The 18,533-nt window shown below is 44.8% G+C and overlaps 2 protein-coding genes across 3 annotated transcripts in view; both read right to left on the bottom strand.

The window, feature by feature from the left end:
* Positions 1-137: 137 nt before the first annotated feature.
* Positions 138-12,161, bottom strand: KLHDC2 (kelch domain containing 2). Of its 2 annotated transcripts, XM_065636848.1 has the most exons (14): positions 12,096-12,161; positions 10,382-10,573; positions 9,470-9,549; positions 8,718-8,835; positions 7,244-7,359; positions 4,951-5,032; positions 4,779-4,862; positions 4,034-4,114; positions 3,858-3,916; positions 3,433-3,542; positions 2,901-2,973; positions 2,110-2,197; positions 1,403-1,455; positions 139-1,135 (listed from the first exon to the last, which is right to left on the bottom strand). In XM_065636848.1, the coding sequence occupies exons 1-14, from the start codon at positions 12,120-12,122 to the stop codon at positions 1,012-1,014; spliced, it is 1,287 nt and encodes a 428-aa protein (XP_065492920.1). In that variant the 5' UTR covers positions 12,123-12,161; the 3' UTR covers positions 139-1,011. The 2 variants fall into 2 exon arrangements, with proteins under 2 accessions (XP_065492921.1, XP_065492920.1); XM_065636849.1 differs by lacking the exon at positions 4,779-4,862 and having other exon boundaries at positions 138-1,135.
* A 556-nt stretch (positions 12,162-12,717) lies between these two features.
* Positions 12,718-18,533, bottom strand: part of KLHDC1 (kelch domain containing 1) — a 28,855-nt gene continuing 23,039 nt past the window's right edge. The window contains exons 10-13 of the mRNA XM_065636581.1: positions 18,192-18,264; positions 14,180-14,264; positions 13,802-13,854; positions 12,718-13,676 (exon numbers count right to left, since the gene is read on the bottom strand). Coding sequence (XP_065492653.1) covers positions 13,502-13,676; positions 13,802-13,854; positions 14,180-14,264; positions 18,192-18,264 — 386 coding nt within the window. The 3' untranslated portion in view covers positions 12,718-13,501. The remainder of the gene's footprint in view (positions 13,677-13,801; positions 13,855-14,179; positions 14,265-18,191; positions 18,265-18,533) is intronic.

Raw genomic sequence — 18,533 nt, 5'->3', positions numbered from 1 at the left:
ACCCCAGCACATCCCCACCCTGAGCCCGGCTCTGCCAGGCTGCACCTCCCCAAACTCAGCCTTACAAAGGAAACTAGTGCAAAGGAAACTAGTGCAGGAACTACAGTACAGGAATTCTTTTGTTTTAGAAGTCAAAGTTTTTATTTATTTTAAATTTTATTTCAAGGACAGCTTAAACATGATTTCACCCCTTTCCCCCAGCAGCACAGCCTGGCCCTTGTCCCCGATGTCACCTGCTGGGGCTGTGGATGGAGCTGAGGCCACTTTTCGGGGTAACGCACCAGGCCAAGGTCCTTGGTGGCTCCGGCTGTTCCAGCTGTACACGAGCTCCACAGGTGACAGACGAGGCTGCTAACGGCTCAAGCACTTTCAATCCACCTCTCAGGGCAGAGTATCTGCTACCCAGGGTTCACAATTGAAATTCCACAACATCGAGAGTTCCAAAAAACCAAAACTACGAACAAGCAGAGAGTCGCGGTGCCCTCACAGCTGCAGGTTTACAACACTGATCAACTCTGACAAGGTACAGTTTCCAAACCCCATTTCTCTGACCTTAAAGCATTTGTGGCATGATGTTAAGCAGTTTCGTAACGCTGTAGACTAAGCCAGGACTGCGATCTTGAGCCCAGACTAAAGCTGCGCTCCTCTCCTATGGTCTGGTGTGCCTGGGTGTTTCCTGCACAACCAGTAAGTCCTCAAGCCCTGGACTGGGGCCTCCACCAGTATCTCCACACATGCACACTCTTTGCTGACCCAGCGTTGGCCCCCATACCTACTTCAAGGTGGCCAAACCCAGAACTAGATTTTAGCTTAAGCACAGCATACATCTCCACTTGCATTACATACATTTATTGCAAACATCTTTACACAAAAATAGGTTCTCTCTAGGCCATTCACATGCAACTTAAAGGCAAGAAGCACCTACCTACGACGATACGGGTATTTAACCTATACAAGTTGAATGTTTGCCACACTGGGTACAATTATTACACCTCCTCAGCCCCGCACGGCTCAGGAGCCTGAGGTGTTGTTGCTCCCGAAGCGCTGGTTGACGCTGTGCAGCAAGTGCTTGGGGAGGCAGTTCCAGGAACTCGCCAGCATCTCCTTGAAGCAAATGACGGCTTCGAGGCACAGCCTGCGGGAGAGGAAACGCCAAACTGGTCAACTCATTCTTACAGCTGCTTAGCGAGGGTTTGTTATCGTCAGCAGCGCCAAATTCCTGCTTCTGGAAGGGATCTTATGCTACCTCCCATAACCAACTGCTGTTATTTCAGTGTTCTTTAGGGTAAGAAATATTTTCATGTATTTTAAGAACATAAGAAACGGGTCTGGCGGTAAAACCCTGCACTACTTGTCTTAGGTGGGGACATGACAGTTTAATGCTGAAGTGTGGCGTTCTTACCTTACAAGAGATCGTGGTTGTAGAGAAAACACGAGGATTTCGTTGCTGTGAGCCTGGGAGAGAAGCAGTTTGGTTACGTGGATTCACCTCATTCCAGCAGGAGGCATAACTCACGCAAACAGACCCTGGAAAGGACGGCAAGTGGCCCAGCTTGGGAGAGACTGACGGGGGGGAGCAGACTGGACATAAATCACAAAGACTGAAAGCAGAATCACTCTCCAAATTGTACAATGTGGGAAGTTACGGGCACTAGAGATGAATCAAAAGTGCCCCTTGTGCCAGGGGAGCCCTGGGGTCTTGTTGCCAGTCTGCCTGTCTCTTCCCAGCGCTGGGGACGCCCCGTCCTGGCCGCAGAGCCCCACTCTGCGCAGCCTCTTCTCACCAGGCCCCTCGGGAGCAGCACTTTGGGGGGGCTCCCTGAAAACTCCCCCAGGAGAAGCCCAGCGCAGAGCTAAAGGAGCTGGGAGGTGAGGACAGGCTCCAAGCACAGCACACATGAGGGAAAGTAAGCCAGTTTGTTTAAATAACTAATAATGGCTTGGTTTCCAGAGAAGCAGCAAAACATTTCCCTTTTGAGCTTTATGCAGTGTTGAGTCCTCATGGGGTCACCCCACCGAGTGCAAACATGTCGCGCTCACAGGAGTGATAAGACCCCTCCGGTGGGAAGGGCCGGGCTGTGCAGGAAGGGAAACTCAAAATACACTCACAGCTTTAGAATGGGCGAGTAAGTTGTTGGCACAGCCGCCAAAGACGATCACCTCTCCCTCTTCGCTTGCACAAGCCGTGTGCCACAACCTACGAACAGAAGGCAGTGCTGCGTTAAACAAAGAAAACCCACCCTGGCCAGTAACCCACGTTTGGGGTTTGTATTTAAGGTTAACACGTGCAAGTTTGTGCTTCCACCAGGACGCTGGAGGTGTGATTAATCCAACAGTTTACGTTCAGAGAAAAGAAAACTGGTCAGCAAACTCCAGGCTGTGCCGGGTGTGCTGGCGCTGCTGTCGTCACCACAAACCTCATTTTCATGTCCCACTTGTGTCAAACGCAGATTTTGTGCTACTCTCCTTGGCCTTGAGGTTACTCGTGTAGCCCCAACAAGAACTCTTCCCCAAACAAGCACGACACGAGTGTTTTCAATGCCACACACGTGCATCGCAGCAGCTTTGATGCGTTTAAATTGCAGCTCATCACCTCTAATTAACTTGGCAGGAAGACAAAAGCGGGAGCAGGAACGCGCTGGGCCCAGTGCACCCAGATCAAACCCCAAATCCCCCAGTTTCCTGCTGCTTCACAAACATCGAGCTGACGCACAACCAGGTGCTCAAATTGTATGTTGTGTGCACACTCAATACATCCGCAATTCTGGGGCAGAAGCCAGAATTTGTATTGTATCGCTAAGAAAAACAAGCGCCTTACAGAGGAAAGTGTGTCCTCTCTCTGACAGCCGCTGTGAAAAGCTTCCTCACTCATTAAGTTTCCAGGAAAGTGTCGACCATACCTTGGTTTTTCAGAGTAGTTATGTTCAAACTGTATCCACTCGTTCTTGCTGATACAGTAAATCCAAGCGTCACCTGAAAACAACCAAAACCCCAAATACAAACAGTGCTCTGTCAGTTCTGCCATGTTTGTTGCAATAAACACATAATTTGGTGTAACACAGTACATGATTTATCTCAGAACAGAAATGAATTTTAGGAAAAACCCTATGAAATGGGCTGCCTGTCTGGAAACAGGTATTTAATAGGGATTTGTGGGAGCCAAGTCAGAAGGGGAAGATGGAGAGTTATAAAGCTCTTACTAATTGCAATACACATTAGATACATTTTAGAGCAGATTAATTTCTATAAATAATAGTGTCTTTGCACACGCAGTGACTCCTACTCTGTGAAATGAGCTGCTGGCCATACGGAGTTGGATCACAAGCGTGTGGAAAGAACTTAGAAAGAATTTAACGCGACCTTGCAGTAATTGAAGCTTCTGTGCACAATAAGAACACAAAGACAACACAAAATCCCTTTGGAATGACTCACTTAGCGGCTGCTTGTCCGTGGTGAATCCTCCAAAGAGAAAGAGGTGGTCAGAGGAGATGGGCGTTAGGGAATGCCAGGAGCGGCCCACGGGGCAAAGGCCCTGCGGGATTCTGCGGGGCGAGAAAGTGCCGGGAATTACACACGGGCTACGATAAAATCCCACTGCTCTTTCCCGCTCTGGTTATATTTTGGATGCAGCTTCACACTGCACATCGCTTGTGACCCTACAGCGAGTTTAATTTCTTGAGACACAGTAAAAGAATTTTACTCATATCAGTACTTAAAAAAGCCGGACAGCAAGAGTCAGAACTGCTCGGGCCGCTCGGTTCTGCTCAAGTTTACCAAATTTCACTAGAATGGTTAGCAGGGAATAAAACCGGCATTTTCCTATTGTGTTACAAAAGAACTCAAGCGTTAGTACCTACATTTCATTCCACTCCCACGTATCCAGATTCAGATAGTACAGGTCGTTCATCCTGGACTCCTACAAGAAAGGAAACTGAAATACTTGAAATACTGAAAATCATACTGAAATTATATTACCCGGCTGAAACTCTGGGTTTGGTTTGAGAACGCGTGGTTACACCGTGCCGGGGCTCACCCTGTATCTGCCGCCGAACACGAAGCCCCTGTTCCCAACGGTGGCGCAGGCGTGAGCTGCTCGTGGTGACGGTGTTTTACCCTGGGAAAAGGAAACATGAAATACACCGGTAAGTTTATTGGATACATTCACCAAAAAAAAATAAATGCCATTTCAGCAGAAACCTGTGGGCAGAAACGTGCTTTTTGTGGGGGAAGATCAGAAAACTCACTAGAAATGGGATTTTCTCCCTCTAAGTGTCAAGGCATCAATGTCGCTTTTAGAAGAGGGTTCTGTCACTCGAGGCCTCGGACTGTAAATGAGGCAATGACATAACAAATCATTAATATTTTTATAGAGTTACTTCTGAAATCTTTGGGATCTGTATGTAATACGACAAAGCGATTCTTTGGTAACCTGAACAAGAAGTTACTTCTCTCAGATTTCATGTCTGTGGCAATATCACTGTTCTGGGTACGTCAGAGACACTTCACATGGTTTATATTTGCAATTCCTGAGGGTTTTGTTTCGTTCTGACCACAGTTCAGCACACAAGTGAAACACACCAAACCACCACGTTTGGGTTGGAAGGGACATTCAAGGCCATTCCATCAGCACCCTCTTCTAACTTGACACAAATTAAAGCAGTGAAGCCAGGCCTAGCAAAGTCAAGCTTATTTTCATAGCATGCTACAAGAGGCAGGGCACACTGCACATTTTTATTAAGAGCTGTAACTTGATTAACTGGCATAAGACTAATAATTACCGTAGTTATAGGCTGGCTCCAAGTAAAGGTTTCAGTGTCCAGAACATGCACGTGGTCATTCCACCCTCTAGGAAGACCTGAATTCTTTAAAAATATTGAACAAGCAACAAGTTTTAATAAGCACTAATTAAATATTAACGTTTCAATAGAAATTACTTCCAAGTTTACTTACCCAAAAAGAGGTTTCATCAAATTCAAAAGTTCCCCGTTGCTTCCCTTCAGGAAAATAACCATAGCCTCCGAAAAATATTAGCCTGAAACAAAATGTGCATCATGGATCTATTAGAAATGCTGTCACATCTGTCGCTACAAATTAAAGTTCTGTAAAGGCTGCACTCAAACAGCAGATAGGAAAACCAGCAGAGTGCTTTTGCCTTCATTACTTCCATCCACACTGCATGTTTCCCAGGTGTGGGGCCCCGTTTCTTGCCTAATCAACCCAACCACCCACGTTAAATCCCTCTGGCGCTGTTTCCCAGGCCTCAGGCTTCCCAGCTCTGCTCTGCTTCCAAACGTCTGAGGCAAGCGGGGCTGCTGTGCCTTGGTGGCTGCGGCCGGAGCTCCCGCCCCGCGCCTGCCGGGGTCTATTCCTGCAGTTTCCCACCTCCACCCTTGTCAAACCCTCTGCCCAAAGATGCCCCCGAGCCCAAAATGTCCAGACACTCAGTCGAGAAGCAAAGGGAAAGCGTTGCAGCCCAGACGGACACTGTGGAGATGTGTGTGAGGGGACACCCACAGGGAAGCTGCCTAGGGAGTTTTCAGGTTTTCTGGGGAAAGATTTTCCTTTGTACTTGCTGCGTTTCATTTCAAAGCCTGGAGAACAGTTACTACGAGCAGTCACTCATCTGTTTTTACTGTTCTCTTTTTTTTTAATATAATTTACCTTTAAGTTTTATGTTTGGGTTTTAGCACTTAGCAGAACTGGATGGTGTGGTTTTGCCAGAATTTTTTTTTGACTTATAAACTAACAGAAAACAATCCACACCACCTAACTAAACACCCACAGCTCCGGTCTTGTACAGATTTACATCTAAACCAACCACATCAAGTATCACAACACTAAGCTTTCTCTCCACATCAAGAACCTGAAAACAAGAACCACGGGCAATTAATTTCTTTATCTTTTGGAAGTGTCTGCAGCAAATTCCGTAACACTGAGGTTTCCCTCCACAGAAGGGACCAAGCAGCACATGTCTGGTGTTACAGACCAAAATCACTATATGTGGCTCAAACGCAAGGACACATAGATCTTATTTCTGCTGATCAATATCTCAGGGTGGGTGTCAGAGGGTGGACCAGACTCTGTTCAGTGGTGCCCAACGCCAGGGTGAGGGGCAACAGGCACAGACTGAAACACAGGAGGGTCCATGTGAACATGAGGAGAAACTTCTTTGCTGGGAGGTGCCAGAGCCTGGCCCAGGCTGCCCAGAGCGGGTGTGGAGTCTCCTTCTCTGAGACATTCAAACCCGCCTGGACCGACCTGTGTGATCTGCTCTGGTGACCCTGCGTGAGCAGGGGGGTTGGACTGGGGGATCTCCAGAGGTCCCTTCAACCCCAACCGCTCTGTGATTCTGCAGAAGCCAGGAACCCTCTGAGAAACCAGCCCTGGGGAGATGCTCCAAGAGCCAAAAGCCCCTTTTCTCCCTTGAAATAACTCCCTTTCATCCCCAACCTCCAGAGCAGCTGGGATACAAGAAGTTTGGGAAAGTAGGACACTACCCGCCTACAAGAGGGGCTTTCCTCAGTCTACCCTCCCTTGCCAGAGGCTGGAACAACCTCATCAGCCACCTCCCTGCCCAGGGACCAGCATGACACCCACAGCATGGGGAGGAGGGTGCGAGGCAACAGCAACGTTTTGCACGTCAGCTCGTCTGGCTTCAATACCTTCTCCTCCTGTTCCTCATCTTTTCCACAGTTTGCGGTGCCAAAAGGCCTCCTGGCAGCTGTGGGACACCATCCCAACACGTTACATCAGATAACAGCAATCCGGCGCACACCCCTTGTTTTGTGCGACCAGCACGAACCACGCTGAATCGAGCGTGTGCACCGCTCAAAAAGCCACAAGCAATTTTAAAATTAAATGGCGATCAAAGAAACACAAGCTGTCCCACAATTTGTGACCAAACGATTGCGTTTCGTGTGATACGGGGAGTCCTAGAAAGGCTTCTGTGGAGAATAACTCCCGATGGAATCGCCAAGAGGGTGATGCTGATACAAGTAACCGTGATGCAATGTCTCTAAAACAATGTGCTGGTGGAAGATTTGCCTGTAACGAGCCCACGTGTTGGATTGTGACTCACGCAGACACTCTGCAGCTCACATACACCCAAATCAGAGCGGGGTTTTTCGCTCATCGACCATTAGAGGACAGAACACTTTTAAAAGGCTGAGAGACAGACAACGACAAGACCGAGAGGGATTAAAAGCAAACACGCACTCCAGGACACCTGGGCCTTGGGCCTTACTTGTTTTTGTAAACCCAGACGCCAAGTTTGTCCTTTGATGAAGGGGGAACCCCCTGACACTCCACTCTGGCCCACTGCAGCACTTTGTCCGTGGATCTGGAATTTAACATGTAGAACTGTAGAAAATAAAAAGATTTTTTTTTACCCACACAGTTAGCTTCAGGCTTAAGTCTGATTGATGTTAAAATATTAACTTTTAATTAGCATGTATCGGTAGAGAAATAAATTAAAAGTTTTTTCTCTAGCTGCACAGAGCATTGACAACGTTTGGAACAAAATGAGGATCCAAAGATCTTTCGGCAGACTCAAGCCCCAAACACTTTTTACAAAAATAACAAGACTATCAACACTGAGTTTTACCATCCAAAAGCTGACACGGGACACAATGAAGGTGTGTACAAAGTAGCAATTGTCTTACAATTAAAAAAAACGGTTTAAAAAGGTGCTTTTTTTACAGTATCATCCCTTCTCTGTGTGTTACATCATTTTACATGGAGAGAAATAGCAGATACACACACATTAACTAACTGAAATGTAAGAATACCACAGCAGGAAGGAAGCAAATCACACTTTAGAAATGTAGCTTGTTTCAAACTGTTCACAAGCATCGCATCAAGCTACTTTCAGTTTATATTTAAGATGGAGGCAAAACACCTCCCTGTTTAATTTAAACCACACTTCAGAACATCAGAAAAATATTACCAGAGACTCCAGAGCAGAATGCGATTTCAAATAACTACAGAGCAGTGGTGAATCACCTCCTGATATCATCTCAGAGCTCTGGAAATTCCCATCTTTCAAAAGAAGCAAACTCAAAAGCACCAATGTGGTACAATTTAGAGGGTGAATTGCACAAGAATCACTGTAACCAAAAAAAACAGCAGGTCATGGCGCTTCTCCAGTGCTGTAAAGCTACCAGAGCACGTCGTGTGAAATGATGCAGAGCTGAGGGCTGATCAGTTCTGCAAACGTCACGTTAGCTGACCTGTTGCAGAGAAATTAATACACTGAACTGGGAAAAATCAGGCAGATAATCCCCTGCATGGAAAAAAATCCAAGCGTGGATCTCACCAATCCGGGGTAAGCACCATATATTGTTAGTCAAAACTACTTAGGCGAGCACAAAAAGAACATGGTGATGAGAAAAGGATGAGAAAGTCAGTTATCTGCTTCCAAGAACTAGAGATAGCGCCAGCAGATGAAAATATTCTGCTGCAGAAGCCGTGGAGGACACAGCAACCGGACGCAAAATTAGCAAAACCTGGTTATTAACATTTAAGCTCTGCAATGAGATCCAGCCTGTCCAGTCATTCGCAGGAAGACGTTTCTGTGGTTTGTCAGGATGATACATTTCTTGCTTTGGATGGATTGTAATTAACTGAAAAAGCCACCTCTAGTTTATAAAAAAAATAGGAACAAAAGCTAATGAGGATAAACTTATTTGTGAGGAGGGTTTTACGTTCCGATGACTCACCTTGTTGGTGTTGCCACGGGCATGGTGCCCCCCGAACAGGTAAACCACCCTGTCCACACACACGGCGCAGCTCCCCGACATGGAGGGCGGGATGTCGCCCTCCGTTTTACTCTTCTTCCTACAAGCACAGTTTAAAATATTTCATCTGAGAAAAACAAATAATTATTTCATCCGGAGTGGAATTTTCTAACGCCACCAGTATTTTTAATTAGAATAGGTCACCGTGGACCATTCGGTCATGAGCTCTTCACACCCTTACAGGTTTAACAATTTACGATGAACACAGTTTGACAGCGGGGCGGGGAAAAGGCAATTTAATGGACACGTGTTTTGTGGAGGAGGAATCCCGCCTGCCCAGTTTGGGAGTTTGTTATGTCCTTCACATTCAAAATCCCAGAAAGATCCTCAGGCAAAGAGGATGCACCTGTCTAAACTGAAGGTTTCCAGTTTGCTACTGGGTTTTTAATGCTTGTAAACATCATAACCACAGAGGTGAGCTTCCAGCCCATGGCCAAGGCTCTCCTGACCCACAAGCTGCCCCTCCTGCTTCACCTGGTGAAAATCTATTTGTTGTTTTCAAGACAAAAAAAATATTTCGAAACATTCTACATGTTTATGCAACAGTTTGATACGTGGGAAATAAGAGATCAGGGGATTCTCTCTCTGTTCACAGACCCTCAGGCTTTCTATTCCAATTTAAGATTTTTTTTTTCCCCAAAAAACCCCACCATCAAGTTAATTATTTACCGTACCATCTTCCAGTTTCCATGTTGTAGATCCATATTTCATCTCTAGGCAGATAGAAGTCATAAAATCCCCTAACTTGGGCATTCTGCGGAACAGGTCAGAAAAGAAAAAGCAACATCAGAAGGACGCTTGACATACTGAATTACAGACTCTGGAGAATGTTTGCACCCCCACAGAGACCTAATAACAGAATAAAAAGCAGCAGGAGCAGTGTCTGCCGCATTCCGGCACCGCTCACCGGCCCCGCAGCCCTTGCAGAGCAGGGATTGGCCTGTTTAACTTTGTTGGGGACCAGCCGAGCTTCCAGCAGAGTCACAGACTGCGGTACAGGGAAGTTAAACCTTTTTACAGCCCAAGCAGGTTATCTAGGGTGCAGAAATGAGTCAAAATTTCCTTTATAGTTCCCTCACCCCCTGCATGACACCACCAGAACAACACAGCAAAGCTTTGTCTTGAGCTACCCATTTATTTACCGAATTCACTGACAATTCATCTTCGTTCCTGTCAAAATGGTAAAATAACTTGGTTCTGCTGGCAGTAAACACATAACCCAGTGCGATAAATAACCAACCTGCGGTCATTAACTTGCAATATATAGTTGTGCTGATAATGCCATAAATAAAAGCACCACTTTACGGGGCGTGCATTTCAAACCAGACAGTATTTCCTTCTCTGACAGCAGACACATGAGTTGACAAAGGCCAACAACAGCCTGCACCCTGCTTGAGTTATCTGTTTGCATTTAACACTCACCATTTATTTCAATATTTCAAAACTCCTAAATGTCACAGTCTAATTTGATAACTGGAGCTTTTGTTTTCTGGGGGAGGGATAATTTGAGAGTCACTCCCAAACTAATGGGATGTAATTACCAGCACCATGGGTGGCAGAAGGGGTAATTAGCAAGCACAGCGTACCTTGTAGCCTCCCCAGACATACATGCAGCGCCCGTCGGTGACAGCCACGTGCCCGCTGCGCTCGGCAGGGCTGTCGTTCTCCAGCTGCTCGAACGCGTCCTCAGCCGGAGCCGGGAGCTCTTCATCCGCCTGCAGCTCTTCGTTGTCATCGGCCATCGCGATACGGTGCACAGAGCAACAAGCAGCGGGGAGCTTGGAAACCACCAGAGGAAAAAAGAAAGAGAAAACTACACTCTGTTTCTTTCACTAGGATGTTTCAGCGGAAGAAGTTATCCTGTCAGTCGGGAAAGTTTCAGATGGGGGTTCCTCAGTTGCGTGTAATTTCTAATTATTTCACTTGCCAATTTAAGCCAAGGAATAAACTTGAAAGCTTCGCTTATAGTGTGGTTTTCACAAAAGTGAAAACTCCTGCAGCTTTTCAGATAAGTCCCTTCGGGCTGCCTGAGCCAAGTCTCCCACAAAACCTCCCATAGCTGTTAAATGCAGGACACGTTATCTACGCTAGAAACAACCCACAAAACAGAGCCCCCTGCCCCAAATCCTGCTGGCGTGGAAAAGCCAAACCCCAGCGTGCCCTGGAAAGACAACAGCCCAGGGCTGCCAAGCGCCGTGTGGTTTGGGGCAGAGCTCTGGTACGTGAGGAGCGCGGGGCTGGCACTGGGGTCACTGGTAATTCAAAGCCCCAGTGGTGGGAGGAACCGATCCAGGAGGAGAGGCTGAAGTCAGCCCGGCCAGGTCATGCTGGACACTGCCCGGAATGCAGGAAAAAACGAAGCCACCTTCCACTTCGGAGCTGCTCCCAAGTCCCCTTCTGCTTTAGCTTTCCTACGGTTATGGGATGAAACCGTCACCACACCAAGATTTTAAGACACAGATCAAAAAGTCAGGGAAGCTGGACGCTCCAAGCGGTGGTTTTGTGCAACCAGGTGAAGCAACAGGAGTGAAAAGGACCTTAATGAGCCTGTCAGACCCTGCGCTCACACCAGATCCTGGCACCTACCCCTCCCCTGACGGATTTTGGTTTAATTTGCATCATTCCAATGACGGAGACACCACTTCACCCTCGGCAGTCTATTTTTGCGCTTTAACTATGCTTTAAACTGGAAAGCCTTACTCGCATCGCAGTGAGATCTGCTTCAAGTTCACCAGATTTTTACTGACCTCTCCCCGGTGTGAAGCATTTTTATTTTATTTTATTTTTTTTAAACGAGCTAAGACACACTGGACAGCTATCCCCCTTTCAGCCATTTTTCAGTCCTGTAGTGAAACCCAGGACCCTGCAATTCCCGGTTCTCCAGGGCAGTGCTGGAGTCACCATCCCTGGAGGGCTGGACAGAGATGAGGTGCTCAGGACGTGGGGCAGTGCCGGGGGTGGGTTATGGTTGGGCTCCATGATCGTGAAGGGCTTTTCCACCCAAAACGATCCTGTGACTCTACGGCCCTGCTCCGGCTGCCCACACGACACCCCGACGCGGCTTCCTCACGATAAACCCCACCTGTCGCGACATCCCCCTAACCCAGGGCCGCAACCCGCCCTCCCCAGGCCCGTTAACAACCGCCCGGCCCTTCCCGCTTTCTCTCAGGTTTCGCCCCCCGCTCCCCGCGGCGCCTCAGCCCCCACGCCCGCGCTGCAGAGCCCCCTCCCGCCCCCGGCTCCCACCGCGGGGGCCCGGGCCCGGGCCGCTCCGCACGGCCGCCCCCGCTCCCTGCTCACCTCAGCGGGGCCGCGCAGCGACAACATCCGCGGGCGGGCGGGCGCTTCCGCCAGCGCCGCGCAGGCGCGTCCCGCCCCGCCGGGCCCGGGACGGAGCGGGGATCCCGGGCGGGGGAAGCGAGGATCCTGGGCGGGGAAAGCGGGGATCCCGGGCGGGGGAAGCGGGGATCCCCGCCCCGCTCGCCGCCGGTGCTCACGGAGCTTGAGCGCTGCGGGGACCCTGCGCCGGGTCCGCGGGACGGGGCTGGCGGCCCGGGAGGGAAAATGGCGGCGGTGCCGCCTCTCCCCCCTCAGCAAACGGAGGCACCAACATTTCGGATAATTCTTCGTGAAGAATAAAAACCCTGTTAACTGAGATCGCAACTCCTCAGTTAAACAGAACCCTCTGTTAGATAAAGCCCAGCACTCCTCGGTTAAATAAAGCCACCAAAACGCTTAAGTTCACCACATATAAAATTACAGCTCTGCTACAATACCCAGTCACAAACCCGCCCTTTTTGAGGTAACTTTGCTCCAAAGCCCCTTTCTCCAATTAAGTAACTTTCGCAGATTGTAAAAGCATCAAAAACTAGTCAAAATGGGTCTTGGTTCAACTCTATAAAATTTTAATGACTGTGCTCCTGTTAACTAAATCTTTGGAACAGAAAAATAGCCAAGTACTACATAGCCTCTTTTTAAACAATAAATAAGCATTTTTTTAAACAAGAATTAAATATAAACTTTACACATCCAAAATACAATATACAACCTATTTCAAAAAGGACTCATTGATTACAGAACCATAGTAAAACCATATTACGAACTGTCAGCTTTCCTATACAAAGCGTAATACTGCTCACGGCAGCTTTTTCCTCAAGTTGCAGGGTTAATATATTGATTTTCCTACTTTGAGAAAGAGTTCTGGCTCCATCACTTGACTAGACAGTCAGATGACAGAGTCTGGTAGAATCAAATAATCAGATTTGGTGGTGTTAGCAAATTATTTACCTTTCTCAAGACTGACAAATGTGAACCTTCCAGAGATAACGGTGTGGAACTCGTTTTATATTTTCAGAAAGGCCGATGTGATAAGGCTGTAGTAAGATTTTAGACTCAAGAGGTATTTTCTCCAACTGAAAACATTTTGTACCATCTGTCACCTTCAAAAAAGAACAAGTTGTACGGACTGTCCCATTAAGACCACAACAGCAGAAGTTAACAATATATACAAATGAAGTTTTATCAGTTTTCTAGAATGCAGAAAACAAAAGAGACTCCCGTAAAAAGGATTTCTTTGTTCTCAAACTTCACTTAGAAACTCAGCTTAACATACAATTGTTCTGTAGCATTAGTAAAGTTCACTAACAAAACACTTCGCTTGTGCGCTGTAAATAAAGCCAAGTGTTCAACAGTTTTGCTGCCGTTGTTCATGTGGAATTTAGTTGACTTTGTCTTTCCGTTTCAGCTTTCTTCTCCTGCCGGTGGTTCACTGCAGCCCAGAAGGTTATTTTTTTCAGCACTTGCTGCAAAAGTTTGGATGGCAAACATGGTATTTGGTTCTCTAGGAGAGCAGCGTTTTTGCCAATGCAGTCAAGACACAACCTGAAGGAGGAAAAAAAAAATAAAGAAAAATTAAGTAAATGGTCTATAACCTGAAGAGCTGAGTGTACGAGCACAGTGTCGTAATGATTTACACCAGACTCGTGGTGCCAATAACCTCGACTCACCTGAGGAGCGAATAAGGTTGAGTCTGAAATATTAACAAATCACTGCAGTGACCCTGATCAACGGAAAAAAAACAACCACCATTAAAATAACAAAGAGCTTCTCTCAGAAATACTGCTACTTTCTAGATCAATGTAACATTCATTACCACATGCACAACTTAAAACTGAGAATAGTTAACAATTATTTATAAGTAATCTGAATAAGTTCCTTTTTATGAGCCTAACAAGGGCAAGAAAACACCCTCATCAATTATTTCCCAAGAACACCTAAGGTCACATCTCCCAGCACCATACATGAATGAACCCAATTGTATCGACTGTATTTTATCTCAATTTTAATTATTATAGTGCCAGGATTTCATTATTCAGTTTACTGACCGTGTCCATGAAATGCAAGTCATCTTTGCTGCCCCCAAACACCATCACTTCTCCTTCTTTTCCGAGGCAGGCTGTGTGCCACAACCTAGAAATAAGATTATAAATTCAATTAGCGACCAAGTCACAACAGCCAGTTGTGTGTTATCAGCAAAACAAATTTCAAAACTACATATTTAAGGGTTTCAGAAAAGCGGGAAGTTTACTTGTATGTTAACCTCTTCACCTCACACAGACTCTCCCCCATTCTTCAAGTTTCTTTTCAGAAGATATTTTTGCTATAAGGATACAAGTTCCTTTTAACTAAAATGGAAAGGTCACTTTTCTAACCCTGTGATTCCACAGCTTGTGCACAGAGCCTTGAAAGTCTTCCTGGCCTCGCTACTTACCCAAGAAGAATTATTACAATTTAAAAGAACGTATTTCACAAGTTGCTCTGTGAGCTGCAGGAACAACGAAGCCCGTTCGTGATCGACCTTCTGTTCACATGGAAGGACGGAGAACGAGCACCGAGCGCAGCGGTTACAAGAGTCTTTCTTTTCTCTTTGGCCATTTATTTGCACAGGGTATGTTGGGACTTAATATCTCTGAGCTGCCTGTTTTTTTTTTCTCAAATATTACTGAAATGGGTCAATCAATTCACAATGTACACAGGCAGGAGGAGGGGCAGCCATACCAAGCACAGAGCACAATAACGTAACCCTCACTTCCTAGGAAACGAAGACAAATATTATTTTAAAAGTCTTCAGAGGTGAAAAATAATATCTTAAAATATATTACTAATTGCTTTAACAATATAAAAGGAGAGAGCAATGTGACTATCCATCCCATGAGAATTTAGCTGAATTATTACATTTCATGCAGAACAACATATTTTTGTCATTATTTGACTCTTCTGTACTCTAGCTGTATATACTTTGTCTTATTTATTTTCAAGTGGAAAATTTTCAGAAAACAAAATAACTATACAAACAAAGCTTTAGCCAATAACAGCTTTTTTTAAAAAAAAATATTTTAAATTTTCCACTATTTCTCTAATCCATAACTACAATTCTAATGGCTTTAAGGCTGTGGGGTTTTCAGTACTGACCCTTACCCCGGAGCTTCGGAACACAAATTATCCTGTTTCAGTTTTACGTTTCCCCCCAGGGTTCCTGGGGAGCATTTTCTGTGTGCCGAGTACTCGCATCACACCCACAAATTTTGTGTTGTGCACAGGAAAGCACGTGGTATAAAACCAAACCCTGACTTGTAAAATCTTGCTTTAACAAAGATTCTGCTACTTCAGCAGCTACACCTCGCTCAATTTTTTATTATTGGTAGGTTTTTCTGCTGGTGTATCAGCACTGAAGTAAATATCACAAGATGATCATCACCACAGAGCTCTGGCCCTTTACATCCACTTCACCAAAACAATCCGCGCCACTAGAACTTTCATTAAAAAAAAAAAAAAAATCAACATTCTCGCTTTCTTACTCCATTCACATCAGGAATTATTCACCGCTCTCCTCAGGCTAAACTGTAATCCCACCTTTTCTCCTCCTCGTACCTGTGGATAGATCTGTCTGTGCCTTATCTGCTTTAGGGAAAGTCTGGCCTGGCGTTGATGAGCGTGGAACTCTGGGGAGCCTTTCCTGCCTTCGCTTGTTGCCATCCTAGCTCGCAACCTGAGGCTTTTTTTTCTACAGACTCACAGAGTTTATTGTCCTCTCACAGCTGCTCTAACTTAGCACCTAAACATTCTAATAAAGCACGTTATTCAAATCATACAGATGCTGAATTGATGTCACCTTTTTTTTTCTTTACACAGCTGTTCTAACTAGAATAACAATGACATGGGCATGAAAACAGCGAGAATCGAGAGGTTAAGCATACAATTTGTTCTCTGTTTTAATGTGGCATGCAAAATGTTAGCTGAAGTACAACTGGTGGACAGAAAGAAGAAAAATATTGTCTACCAATACAGAATCACAGAATAACCTGGAAGACAATTTTTTAGACATTACTAAAAATGAAGGAAATTATTCTTTACAGAATTTAAGGAGAGAATTGATTTTGCAGAGCGTCAGGAAAATACACTAATGCATGGGTGATATACAATACTATAAAATAATAGAAATGTATAAAAGAAGCACACACATATTATTGCCAGAGCATTTTAAGCCCTGCTGTAAAGTCATATTAGCGATAGAACTGACTTAAAGCTTTTTCAGCTGCAGAGATCCCGCAGTAATCCTATGTGGGCACGGGGATACAATTGTGCTACAACGAAGTACTTAACACTTAAACTAATTCAATATTTACACAGGCTTTTGGTATGGCTCCATTTACCCATGTTTCCAGGTCTTCCCGAAAAAGGTTACTGAAATGTGTATATATATATATTTTTTTTAATTTTTTGTTAAGGGAGGGAGGTGTTTTACTTCAATAAAGAATTAGGTCAATGAAAGCCTCCAGGCTGCATCTTCAGGTGGTGAAGAACCGTAAGACACGTTTGGACTTGAGGGACCTCTGAGACTCTTGGCAGCAAAAATCTGTCTTTATAGGAGGGTCTGGGCTGCGTGTGCAGCAAATTTCTCAGTGTCAGCCTCAAGAACCCTCTTTGGCGCAGGTTCCAAACATCCAGCTCTACCACCATCCCAGGCACAAACCTTAGTCCAGCTTAACTGCAGAGTAAAGCTGAGCTGCAGCTCCCTAGGCTGGAGTTAAAGCACATTCTGGCCCTTCCTGATCCTTTTTCATGATGCACCAGTAAAAACAATTACACAAGGTGAGGCAGCTCACTTCAGCAGGTGACTTTTATGAGACCTTCCATGTAAGGAACTGAACACGAAGACAAATATGATCTTTGACTGCTAATGGTTATTCAAGGCAGTCCCTTCATGTATCAGTTCACTGATTGTAAAAGGAAAATACTCCGTGAAGCTAAGGTCTATTTGGACTTGAAAGAGTTTGAAATTTAAGAAAGCAGAAAATTTGGCCTAACGGTGCTATTCTATTTAAAAAGCCACCCTAGAATAGGATAAAACAGGAAGAAAATTAATTGAGGTGAAGATATTTCAGTAACAGCAAACAGAACATGAGGCAATTCTGCCAGACCAGAATTGGACGCTACGCTAAAAGAATGATATAAAATTGTGCTGAGAGTACCTGGGTGAATGTATAGAATCAATTCCATGAAGCGGAATATTTACCATCTACAGCAAATCAATAGTATTTACATTATAAATACAGAGAATGCTTCAAACTGTTTAAAAATAAAAATAAGTCTGTGCTCTGATACAGCAAGCGCCTGTTTTCAATGGCAGCTTCTGGTTCAGAACATGAAACTTGAAATAATCTTATATTTTTTTGTAGTCTTAAACTAGAGAGGGAAGGGGAACAGAGCCTGGAAGAGACAAGTTGTTGCCAGTACAAACAATACACGTTCTAGAACTTGGTCCTTTTTGGTTGGCAGTTAAGTCCTCAAAATAACAAAACTCCAGAGTCATTTCATGTGCTGTTTAGTACTAAATTCAGTTTTGCAAAACTGTGATCACAATTAGGTGCTTCTGCTCAGGTAAAAACCCAGCAAAAGTATTATAAAATACCTTGTTTGGAAGTCTGAAAGGTGCATCAACATTTTCATGGTTGTCTCCCCCACATTTCTAATAATGTATCGACATTAATAAACTTTCATTATTCCCATAGGTTATTCATTCCTCAAAAGTTATGTGGTATACATTTTCTTATATAAAAATAATTTGACTGAAGAACACCAGGTTAGCTGGACACCGTGATCCTTCATCACAAAAAAATCTTTTAATGCAAGCAAGCATCAGCTATAACAAATACAGAAAGTAATAAAACTGTATCAGGTATGAAGGAATATAAGTTAGTAAAGCAAACTATTAAATATTGCATCCGTTTTCTAAAAAATTCTTATAATGTAGTTTAAAAATACTGATCAATAATTTAAAATGACTCCATTTTTTAAAATGCCTAAATTTCGGCGAACACGAGCTATTTTGTATACCTAGGCCTACTCTTGGGCAAATGGGTGAGTTGTTTCCAGCCATTTGTTGTAACGCTGTGAATCCAGCCATCACCTACAATATAAGAACACACATTAGTACTTTCTCTTGGGACAAAGTATCACCTTTTTTATTTAGACAAAAAGCTCTGTGCTCTAAGAGCACATTATAGTAAGATAACAGTCATGTCATTGCTACATTAACTTGCATCTTGTCAGCCTTTGTAATTTAACTTCACCAGTAAGTCGCAGAAAGTTCACTGCATTAAAATCTGGAATTGAAATACACTTATTTTTTTCTTTTGGATATATTGAGAAAAATCACCCCCCCACACCCCCCAGTAG

This window comes from Caloenas nicobarica, chromosome 5 (assembly GCF_036013445.1).
Source record: "Caloenas nicobarica isolate bCalNic1 chromosome 5, bCalNic1.hap1, whole genome shotgun sequence".
Taxonomy (NCBI): domain Eukaryota; kingdom Metazoa; phylum Chordata; class Aves; order Columbiformes; family Columbidae; genus Caloenas; species Caloenas nicobarica.
Note: the sequence above shows the minus strand (reverse complement) of the source record. Positions and strands in the feature narration are given on the sequence as shown.